Raw genomic sequence first — 12413 nt, forward strand, 5'->3', positions numbered from 1 at the left:
ACCAGTGGCGGCGTGGCTGCGCCTGCAGGAGATCAACATATACCCCTATGTGGACGATTGGCTCATCCGAGCAAAGTCAAGAGAACTCGCCGTCGATCACGCAGCGAAGACCGTCCGCCTGCTTACGGATCTGGGTTTCTCGATTAACTTCGCAAAGTCCCACCTGGTACCGTTGCAGAACACCCTGTTCCTGGGAGCAAGACTCGACACAGTGGCGCGGTTGGAAGTGGCCAGGGTGAGGTCCATCAAGTCCCTGCTCGGCAAGAGGTCGTCATGCATCTACCTCGTGTGCCTGTGCTGGTTGCGGATGCGTCCACTGCAGGAGTTCCTCGACACCCGTTGGATGCAAGTGGTGGGCAACTTCGAAGACAGGATCCCTCTCAACGAGACTTTCCGCCAAGCGATCCGGTGGTGGGGCACCCGCGCGCATCTAGCGGCGGGTATGGACTTCCTGATGCGCCGGGGTCTGGAAACTGTGACGATGGATGCCTCCCTGGAAGGATGGGGTGCGCACACCGGAGATCACCACGCAAGAGGCCTTTGGCTCCCGGAGGAGAGGTCACTACACATCAACGTCCTGAAGCTCCAAGCCATGTTCTCGGCCCTCAGGTCGTTCCCTCCGTCCCTCAAGGGCAAGGTGGTAAGGTTCTTCACCGACAACACCACCACAATGTTCTACATCAGAAAGCAAGGGGGCCCAAGATCCCCAGCCCGATCCAAGGAAGTGCAGGACCCTTGGCACTGGGCTGTTGCCCAAGGGATGTTCCTGGTACCCTTCCATCTGGCAGGAATAAAGAACACCATTGGCGACTCACTCTGCAGGGAGCTGCGCTCATGCCACGAATGGGAACTACGGAAGGATCAGGTGGATCTCCTATTCCGACGGTGGGGCAATCCCCATATAGACGTTTTCGTGATGGTGACTTAACGCCAAGTGCCAGAGTTCGCCGGCAGGTTTCTACAGCCGGGGAGCATGGGCGATGCCTTCTCAGACGGCCTGTTTCTGTATGCGTTCCCTCCATTGCCGTTGCTGCTGTGATTTCTCAGTCAACTCAGACGGTCCCGGTGCAGGATGATCCTCGCCACACCGGCGTGGCCGAGGCAGATCTGGTTCCCGGACCTTCTGGACATGTCGGTGTCCCCCCCCTGGTCAAACTACCGACTGACGCGGATCGTCTCACAAGGGAAGGAGGTGCCATCCTCCATCACGACCCGGGATCGCTGTACCTGCAGGCCGGGCTCCTGCAGCACTCGATTTCAGAGGGTACGATATCCTGGCGGACTGCAAGGAGGTGCTTGCGAAGGCCAGGGTGTCCTCGACTCTCAAGTGCTATGGACACAAATGGAAGAGGTTCTCTCTCTGGTGCTGTGCACAGAAGATTAACCCTCTGCGGATTACAGCCCCTCAAGTGCTGCCGTACCTGCTGTCCCTGGCCAAGGCGGGGCTGGTGCACGCCTCCATCAAAATCCATCTGGCAGCGATCTCCCGCTACACCAGAACTCTGGGGCGGTGATCTCTGTGGTCTCATCGCGTGGTGAAGGAGTTCATGAAGGGACTGTTCTGATCGTTCCCGCCAGTGAAGGCTCCGGCCCCGGCGTGGGAACTCAACGTGGTGCTGACCAGGCTCATGGGGCCGCCATTTGAGCCTCTGCATTCGGCGCCGTTGAAGTTCCTATCGTGGAAGACAGCGTTTCTTGTTGCCATCACCTCCGCACGATGAGTGGGAGAGATCCAGGCCCTCTCCTGTAAACCTCCATACCTGACTTTCCACGACACAAGGGTAGTGCTGAGGATGCACCCCTCCTTCATGCCCAAGGTGCCGTCGGACTTCCATCTCAACGAGCCCTTGGTGTTACCTGTGTTCTTCCCGTCGCCTTCGTCGCCGGCTGAGAGGACTTTGCACTTGCTGGATGTAGCTCGAGCGCTGAAGTTCTCCATGGACCGCACAAAGAGTTTCCGAAAGACCTCACAGCTGTTTGTCAACTTTGGACCTGTGAACCAAGGGAAGGCCCTCTCGAAGGCTTCCATTTTCAGATGGCTCTCCGGCTTCATCATGCGTTGTCACTGGTTGGCAAACCGACCGTTGCCCGGCCGTCCGAGAGCCCATTCAACCAGAGCGATCGCTGCTACCACAGTGTTCCTGTCTGGTGTGCCCCTGCTGGACATCTGCAGGGCTGCTACGTGGAGGTCGATGCACACCTTCACGAGATTCTACTGCGTCGACCGGGATTCCAGGGAGGAGTCCGGAGTCGGCCAGGCAGTGCTGCGCCACCTGTTCGCTTGAAATTGAGCCTGGTGAGGAGGTAAGTGATGCTTAATGTTGAGCCTTGCCACCTCTCATGGTTGTGCATGTGTGTACTGCTACATATTCTTGTATTCATGAGCATGTGAATCCATGCCAGACCCCATGCTGGAGAAGGAACTAGTTACTTCTCTGTAACTGTTGTTCTCCAGTATGGGTATCTCTGATGGATTCACATGCAACTCTCCCTCCAACCCCTCTGCGGCTCTTCTCTTGGTCCTACTGCCACTTTACGTGCTACCAAATCTGAAGATGGCTGCCAGAGGATGGGCTTAGGTAGAGGGCAGTCATTGGCTAGGGGCAGTATGACCCAGAGACCAGTGATTGGTTACTAGTAGCAAGACAGTTCAGAAACAAAACTGAAACTGATTTTTTTTCTTTACCGAGGATTCCCAGCCTGACGACGGGGAATATTCATGAGCATGTGAATCCATGCCAGACCCATGCTGGAGAACAACAGTTACAGGTAAGTAACTTGTTCCTTTCGAGGGGTTGTGGGGTCCTTGCTTAGAGAAGCAATGCAACTGTGGTTTTGGGCTCTGGAGAATGGTATCTGACGCCTGCTCACCTTGTCGGAAGAGAGAATGTCATAACGGATTCCTTGAGCAGGCAGACTTCGGCCTCTCACAAGTGGGACCACTGTCAGGAAGTTCAGAAGCTCTTCTCCCAATGTTGCACTCACAGGTGGATCTCTTTGCTTTCACTGTTGCACAGGAAGTGTGACCTAGAACAGGGGTAAAACATGTAGAGGTAGTACAATATAGTTCACTATGTCCAACAGACTCATGAGTGCTCCCAATGTCCAGGATCCTTTTTAGGTTTAAACTGCATAGTCCCAGAAGAGCATGTTTCCCTCCAAGGAGGGAAACGAAAGAAACGTGCAGTGTTAGTGTATATCTTGAGGCAGAAGTGTAATGCATAGATTTAAACATCCCTAATACATCGGAGGTATTCACTGAAATCCCTGGACCTTGGAGGTACCCAGCAAAATGTCACAGTTCAGGGAAATACTTCAGTGTCGCTTGTAGGAGTTCCAGTGTTTGTCCTGTTATTTCCTAGGTGGCACTTTTTACAAAGTCTGTGGGTGGCCCTTTGGTTATAGTGAAAATCCAGGCGAGTTGCTGTTCCTCTCCCTAACTACTATGAAGAATGTAGCTAAGCTCAGGGGACAACATGGTAACCCTAAAGGTGAGAGCCAGTGCTGAGCTGGAGTCCCAGCAACCACGGGTGAAGAGAAGCAGAGCAGGATTCAGCCCCCAATTTAAAGAAATTGGGAAATAGGCTGGCCAGGACATGTAGAACCCATGGATATGAGGGTGGGTATCTTCAATAAAACCTACTTGCCAGAAGTGGTATACTCGCCGTTTGCTTCATAAAGTCTGTTCCCAGACAACAGAACAACCCTGTAAGTACAAATCTTATTTTGCAGGGCAAGAAAAAGGATCCGGTCACCCAAGGACTTAAAGTAAGCCAGTGATGACCTGTAAGGCCCAAAGGAGGAACAGTCGTCCTTCCTAGGAGAGGGACCCACCATTCTCGGAAGGAATCAGCTATATTGCTCCAGGAGAATGGAGGAACTTGCGCACCGTAGACCCTGGTGGCTCAGCTGGCAAACGTGGATGGCACACCTGCAAAAACTACCCTGCAGTCGGACATCAGCAGTGTCGACCCAGGATGGCTAGAGAAGCCGATTTGGCAGGTGGTCCCAACACCCATGCACGCGGTGGCAGCTTCCAAATCCAACGCAAGAGTCTGACGTTAAACTGTGGTAAATCAGCCCAGGAAAATGGTCCCCGGATGGAAGGCCTGGCCGCAGCATATGAAGACCATCAACAGGTTGAGGAAGACCTAGGAAGGACGCACTGCTCTGGTTTTCATATTTGGGTGCTAAGGCAAGAGACACCAGACCCACCGGTATGGTGAGACTGGGTTTTCGATAAATCAACAATGCATTTTGTTGCCAAAATTGTCCAGAGGTAAGCCTGCTTTCTTTCCAAAACCCCAGCAGAACTGAGTGTTTGATCAGTATTCCCCTATATGTACCTTAACTATTAGGGGCTGGACTCTGCCAGCCCACCAGTGCCACTGGGGGATTTAAAACGCACGTTTTGGTAGCCAGCCAATCTGGTTGGCCCCAAAAACTGCCAAACGCCCATGCCCTCTTCCACAGGAAGTGTGATGGCCTGCCCAGGACCTAGTTGTAGACTATTTCAAATCGCTATAGAGGACACCATCTTTGGCTCCCAAAGAGCCTGCATGTACATGCCCACCATTTTAGGGTGCCTCGTGGGTTCCCTGAACAAATGAAGCCCCTAAAAATGAGTAGGGCTTATATAAAAAAAACATTGTACTGCAATGGCTACCATAAAAGTACTTTGGGCTATTAGCTGCCACCTGCCTATACCCTAAAATCAACGTAGGGCAAAATAAACACCATTGGTCTTAAAAGGGGGGGGGGCGATTTAGGAAGCACCCATAGGCCGGGGAGCCTTATGAGCGACCCAGGACCATACACTCTTAAGGAGCGAAAAAGGGATGTGGTGGCAGGAGGACTACAGCAGGAGTCCATCTGACCACCAAAATTAATTAGAAATCCCCTAAAAAAAAAAAAGGCGGAGGCGATGTGTAAAGATTAAGCGGTCCCATTAAAAAAGACTACTGAGCCCCCAAAAATGCACTCTACCTTAACAATACCCATGTTGAACTAAGACTGCATGTAGGTAGCCTTTACATTTTAAATGTGTGCTTTGGGGGAATACATAAAAAGCATCATTCTGATGAGCCCCAATCTACTATGCAGCTCATACCTTTACTCTTGCCTCTAGGGGAGTTCTGATGGGTTCAGGCTTGAGGGCCAGGGTCACGGGGACGCTTGGTCAAGGTGGGTAGAACAGACGAATGGAATATTGATGGTTGAGGGCACAAGTAATATTCGCTGCATTGCCAAGTTGCTCAGAAGTATGAGGGTACTGAAGTGATGGGGCATTTTACAGCCTAAAGCACGTTTTTAAAATGGCTTTGAAGGATATTTTTCAAATGCAAAAAAAAGTGAATATTGCTCTTTTTCCATCATGACTTGAATATGTGGTGCACAGAGATTAAATTGCATTGATAAAACTGTTTTTGTGACTGTTGTCTGGTTGTGAAGGAACATGCTGTACTTCCTGATAGGCTACCTGTATGTGATACTGTAATGGCGTCTTGTGGTTGCCAGGAGTTTGACCCTGCTTCTCAGGCAAGTGGTCCTAATTGACTATCAAAGTGGTCGGCAAGAGGTAAGGTTCCATAATGAACTGGCATAAATGGTGAAGTTTGCAATTTGAATCCACTTTTTTGTTCTGCTCCCTGAACTCTCTTGACACCCAAAGCAACTGTGTGCGAGTTTGCTAGAACTGTGAAGTGTTGGCATCTACCAGATGCTAGCAGTAATGTGGTGCTGGGTTGGGCCTTGGCCCAATCCCTAGTCTACCTCTATGGTGAATAAACTGGTGTTTTTTTGTGCGCTCATCACAAGCTCTTGTTCTCTCCACAGGTGAACAGGATGTATTGCCAGGGCAGAGGGAGCGTGCCACAGCCATCGTCCTTGCGTGTCGTCACCTTCCACTCTCCTTTCTTTCATCACCAGGCCAGCGGGCAGTCCTGCTGGCAGAAGCGGCCCGCACGTTGGAGAAGGTGGGCGACCGGCGCTCTTACAATGACTGCCAGCAGATGATGGTGAAGCTCAGTGGCAGCACTGCAATGGCTGCCTCGTGAGTAGAGGAATCCAAAGCAAAATGCCCTGCAACCAAGGAAACAGCAATCATGTGACTGGATGATGCTTTTGTTTCTGCTGCTTGGGTGAAAGGACCCAAAATGGAGATGCATCGTTTGGGGGATTTTTTTTTACTATTCAAGTTAAATTTGGTCCACGCCCCCATGACTTCCTCGTGGGTCTTAATCCTGGTACATACACTGGGAGGATTGCACATGGCATTGGTCAACTGGACATCATATTGCGGCTGTGTTTTGGGAGCATGGCTGCCAGTCTCAAATGTAGAACTTAAAAGGAAGCTTCCCAGATCACCCACATCACTGGTCCCTCCCCAATACAGCAATTGTACTTTTTATATACAAAAACAATCTTTTAATATTTGCTGTACATGGACGGCACAACAATGTCATTGGCAATTGGAGAGGTAGAAATGGGACCATGCTCCTACTTTCTCTGTATCAGTAAGCAGGCTGGATGTGTGAGTGGTGTGAAGGGCATGAATATGGCATCTCTTGACTTTTTGTTATGCTGAGCTTGCAACTCTGATGGCAATGTATTTTCTGTGAGCCTCTGTTGGCAGATGTCAGAGGTGTGTGGGGGAAAGTTGAGAGGGACTGAAGGATGGGATCTATGCATCCTCTGAGCTTCAGTCAGACGCTGTTCTTCAATCAGCTGTTAACTTAAGCCGGTTTGTGCTGCACGCCTTGGTGTTCTCACCAGCTCTGCCTCAAACTTTGCATAACCTTTATTTTCTGGGACCCATTGATGGGTCAACTGTTGAGTGTAAATCCTTCACATTGACACCATAGCTGGGATTCAATTGTGCCAGTGTTTCCCTGAAATACTACATACTGTGTGAAATTGGGTAAGCTTTGTGATGAGACTTCATACTCAATCCTCTTTAAACCACATTTTGGCAACATCAGCCGATTACTTCGACTCAGAGCTGTGACCAATCTGCAGAAATCGCAGTCCCAATTGAAAAGACCTGCTTTGTTTGTTAATGAGGTGGCTATGGCTGCGTAGGGGATCAGAGGGTGCTGGCCCAACTGGCTATGGCCTTCTGGCCCAAGTTCATAGGCTCAAGCAAAGCAAGTGCCTTCAATGAGGGCTTGGTGCCTTTATCAGCGGTGCCAGCCCTCTTGTCACAAGCATTAACGTCATTCGCATCCCAGCAACGTGTCTCGGGTGCTAGGGACCACGTTTCTTTTTTCTGGATTTCTGGAGTACAGCTTAATTTGGGTGCATATCAACAAAAACGAAACCCTGGAAACAAGACTGCTGCCATCCACACTGATAACTGAGCTCACGTATACGTCCCTGGCCTTCTGTGGGAGAAGGTGGCAGTACAGCAGGGGTTACTCTTTAGGCTAAGCCTGTGCACTGTTGAGAAATTTGAAGGGATCTGGGGCAAATGTCTGTGGAAATGGGAGGAGGTGCAGGAAAGCAACCTTTAGTTTTTTTGGAACACATCCATTATAGTTCGATTAATCTCATTATGCTAGCAAACTGTTTGGCAGCACCTCACAAGCTGGGCACCAATTAGCAATAAAGACTGAAGACTTTCAAAATGTATAAATAACAGAATTATAACGTTTTAAAGTGAATCAGAACTCACATTGCAACCTATTTTGCACATTTCAAGACAAACGCCTAAGAATCTCCTGTCGCAACTTTCAGAAGTAGCCCAGCTACTGTAAACGTTTAAATAGCGGTTTGAACATGGAGGGACCAATGCAATGGATTTACAACTATACACCCTCCCTGAATTTGGTTTGTCTGTTCCCAGATTTCATTCCATTTTCTAAACCCTAGGGTGTTGTCAGTCCACTGTCTCCAAGCTGCCAATATTGGCATTCAGGAAATGGTGTGGACATGCTCTTGGCTGTCCAGTCATTAGGTGGTAGCTTCCAAACGGCTCCCGAGTATCATGCGTTGGTCAGTTGGGTGGTCATTTAGATCCTCCCTTTTAGCTTTGCTCAGTTCAACAGTAGTGAAGTGGGGGAGAAACATGTATACCTTATGACCGCACTATAGATGAACCTACATTGTTTTACCCCAACGTAGGAGCAAAGGCAACAATGCCCTAGGTAAATATGTTCAGATCAAAGTACTTTTGTAGTGGTTAAAGTAGTGTCAAACGTTCTGCCTAGCTCAATGCAATAGATAATTTGTTTTGGGTATGGTGAACAGGTTCTTAGAAAATCGATTTTCTGTTAAGTGATGTTGCAGATGCCAATTTTACTACTAGGAAAACAAGGAGTTGTCCTTGATCAAGTCTGTACCATCTACAGTCAGGTAAGGATAACTGTGGGGTAGGACATTACGTCCTATTGATCCCACTGGGAACAGGGCTACACCAAAACAGCTATGGAGGCTCACCCCTGAACTGATTGCTGAAGCTAACAACCCTAGCTAGATGAGGCATTGGGGACAACAGAGCTCAATCTAAGTCTGTGGTGGTCTATGGGGCTCGGTTGCAGAGAGATAGTTTGGTGTTAAGGGAATTTCGCAGCTGCAGACCATCTTGCAGCTTCTGGCAACAGTTTCTTGACTATAACCTAGCTAGCTGGATTTGTCAACGATGAAGACCTCTGACTTGGATTCCTTTATTGCTGGCTCAGGTTTACAGGCGGGAGCAGCAGTTGTAGTGACCATGCACAGGTCCGGCAGCCACTTGTTCAAAAGGTGGAGGACTTCAGTTCCAGGCAGGCCCCCTCCTAAAGAAGAGCAGCAAGTGAAGGAAGGGCTGCCCCTTTCACAGTGATTACTGCAGTGTTTCTGACCCTCAGACCAAAAAGGGTCCCAGCAAGAGCAAAGTCCTTTCTTTTGATGGTGTAGACCTAAAGAAACCCGAAAACTCCAGTGAGCTCGAGGCAGCAGGACCCGTTATAAGACTGAGGACTGGTTGTGCCGAACAGCCCAAGTGATGGAAGCACCTAAGAATGCTCGTCAGCCCCCCCGACCCTTCCTCCCCCAAACCGCCCCCCTCCGCCGGGCCCTGTCCCTCCCCATGTTGAAGAATAAAAGTGCAGCATTCAATGGTGGCTGGCTTGGTTAGTGTAATTCTTGCCACAGCAGCCGTTCTTCCAGCTCACCTGTGCAGTCTTCGTGCTTCGGAAGCTTGGTTCCTATGGTCAATTTAAATAATGGAGAGACACCCCAGCCCTCCAATAGATGAGACCTGTAACAATCAAGTAGATAGGGACGGGGGGGGGGGTGTTCAGTGGAGAACAGCCAGCAACCTCACGTCTGTCCACCAATAAGCCCTGAACGTGGATTTTGATCTGGCACCTCTTCTCCCCAGTGAAGGCACACTGGCCACTGACCGGGCTTCTTTTGCACAATCCTTGTGAAAGTGCATGACTCTAAATGGTCATTTCTGACCTTACAGGGCAAGAAGACTACCAACAAAGGCTATACAACAAAGAGCATGTCTTCAAACATGAGGAGCTTTAATTTTGAGTAAATGGTCACTCCAAAGTAATTATCTGTCTGAAAATAAGTGTTCACTTCCAGCCTCTTTGGGTTGCACATCAAAAGCAACACACGTGTATCTTAAAGAAAGATAAAGAGTACACAATGCGCCCCTGTAGCACTCTAGTTAAGGTTTTTTTTTTCTGCTGCCACACGAAAAGGTGGGAGAAAAATAGCATGGGCTTTCCCCAGCACTGGTAGCCATGGCGGCTGAACAGTGCACCACAAAGTGAGTTGAGCAAGTGAGAGAAGGCAAAAAGAGCCATCGCCCCAAAAGGTCAGCTCAGATCCTAATGAATGGCAGATAGACTTGGAACTCAGCAGAAGTCAATAAGGGAAGTTGTACCAAGCACTCTACTTGAAAAACAAAGGACCCAACATTACACCCAGCTGTGCTCGCCCTCCTCCAGGGCTTTTGTATTTTCAGATTTTTCACTTCATTTAGAAAATGTGTTCCTCCTGTGACTCTCCACAAACACCACATTCCTGTGTTTGTCAGTCTCTACCAATTGTATTTAGATGGATTTAAAATGTCATGGCTTTGTGAACTGTTTTATAACTGCTATTACATACACCTTAAAGCTAGGCAAAGCTAATATTCATTTTCAAAATAAGTCTGATTTGTAACATTGGAGGGGTACTGATTCAAATCCATACATCTTTTTCTCCCAGCATTCCTTCTGCTCGGCTGATTAGATGAACGCCTCCTGACTCACCTCCTTTAGGACAGTCTAAGAAATTGAAAAATGCACCTCAACGTAATGTTGCATATCCGGAGCCCATTGAGTGCAAGCAGCACAGTTTCATGTTTATTACTTTCAGTGCTTCTATAAAGACTACATTGACTGTGCGTCTAGTGTCTAATGCTCCATTTAATAAGGTTTCTGTTCAAGCCAGTGTCCAGGTTGCGGAGATATCTCTTAATTACACCATGGCAGGTGCATGAGCGTGGAACAGAGATTGCACTTTTTGTAACCAAACCCAGGGCCATGATCACAATCTGACCCACCTGGCAGAATTCGAATTTGACGTAATAGTTGATAGGAAACAGATGTTGCACTCTGAATCTGGGGGGTGAGTGAGTGCTGCAAGGGTGCGCTGCTGGGCCACTCTTATCATGGGATTGTTTAATACTGTGTTACAGTGATCCGGAGTCATGAAGATTCAGCAGTGCTGCATTGTTGCCCAACTATGGGCAAGCGGTGAGGATTTGCAAGATGCCCTTAAGTGTTCGGAAAATGTTGATTGCCTGGCTGCTAAAACGCTGCATTCTTCGCGCGTTTATTTCTGTTCCCTGACTGAGGGGCTATGTTTTTCCCCATCTCTACCTCTCAACCGCCTCCCCCTTGTATCATTCCTGTTACGGTTTGCGTGCGTGTTTTTTCTGATATTGTCTTTGTGGAACTCTGACTTGTAGATATCAAGAAATTAAATTATTTTGCTAATTGAAATACTTGTGGGTCAATTATTTGCTAATTGTTTTAGACATTTTAGGTACAGACTCCGAGCCCAGTGAAACAGGGTGGGGAGCAAAAAGGAATTGTGCCACAAACATGGATAGAAACTGCTTTTTTTATTTTTAAATAATTGAAAATGCATTTAAGATGGAAACACATGTTTTAATCTCTATTAAATTTGGATAACAAAATAAAAAAATCTGCTATGCAACAGGCATAGTCTGCTATATATATGGCATCATCATTCAACAGACGAAAGAAAATGAAGAGCGCATTTAAACGTGAACATATTGGAGGGCAAGCAAAATAGGCAAACATGCATAACGAAAGTTCTATCTCTGTCCATTAGCAGCAGTGCATTGGGATGTCTTCTGCAAATAATGCATACAATTAGACCGCATGTCTTTGAATTCTGGTCTTGGATGAGATAGCTGTCTACATCCATCTTCAATTATTGGCCCAAACCATTGCTTTAAACCATGTTGACTGAGCAGTTTTCCCAATCGAGAGGGGTAGATCACACTGGCATATTATGAGGTACATCCACCGCCATTATCTCAGTTTTCCACTTGTTGCTTTCCAAACTGAATGGGCGATCTGACCTGTCCAAGGTAAGTGTAAAAGATCAGCTTAATTTCTGTGACTTTTAGGGTATGCATGATGTATGATATACCTGTTGTAAACTTAAACTGTAATATACAATACATAAGGTTCATTGTTATTTGCTTGTTTTGGATATGCATCTCGTCCCATAGTTTATATTCAGTAGTAATCCATAGGACTTGTCCTCATCGCCACTTAGAACATAAATCATTTTTCCTCCATTTCATTTTTAGCCAGTTCATGAAATTGAGTCAATGGTTTTACTGTGAGTTCCAGCATAGGCGATGCTGTTTTTCCTACATCTGTGTCCATGCCCGAGTTTTCCTCTCTGTAATTGAAGCCCTAGTCCTACCTGTAAAGGTCCTTGTGTATAAAGTTATCTTCAATTTGGTATTGTAACGTTTCGCATCACCTGCATATCGGCTCGTGTTTGTTGTCCATATGAGTGTTGTCATCAAAGGTTCAGCTCCCAGAACCCATTGTTGCCTGTCTAAATGTGGACCTAATGTTGACAGTACATGTAACGTCAATTGAGGGTGAGGAGCTTGCTGACTTTCCTCTCAATCCTAAAGAGCTTCTAAGTACTTATCACACATCCCGTTTTTATATATTTGTATCACCTTCTACTCGCACAACCTGGTTGTTAGCATGCATTTATCTTAGTTCATGGTGTTTAATACGTATTTACTCACTGTGTGATCTTGTGCGCATTCTTTCTTTTGTCTCCCTCTGCATGACAGTTGGAGCTGAAGCATTGTTGAGCTTATAAATGTGTTAGGGTTGTGAGCCTTTGGTGGTGTGATGCTGCTTCTTCCATAGTTT

General features: G+C 47.7%; 1 protein-coding gene across 1 annotated transcript in view; it reads left to right on the top strand.

The window, feature by feature from the left end:
• SREBF2 (sterol regulatory element binding transcription factor 2) overlaps window positions 1-10982 on the top strand; it is a 268321-nt gene extending 257339 nt beyond the window's left edge. Inside the window, exon 16 of the mRNA XM_069652776.1 lies at window positions 5836-10982. Within this exon, the coding sequence (XP_069508877.1) occupies window positions 5836-6056 (221 nt within the window). The 3' untranslated portion in view covers window positions 6057-10982. The remainder of the gene's footprint in view (window positions 1-5835) is intronic.
• The last annotated feature ends 1431 nt before the right edge of the window (window positions 10983-12413 follow it).

Source organism: Ambystoma mexicanum, chromosome 3p, assembly GCF_040938575.1.
Source record: "Ambystoma mexicanum isolate Mex_15411 chromosome 3p, UKY_AmexF1_1, whole genome shotgun sequence".
Taxonomy (NCBI): Eukaryota; Metazoa; Chordata; class Amphibia; order Caudata; family Ambystomatidae; genus Ambystoma; species Ambystoma mexicanum.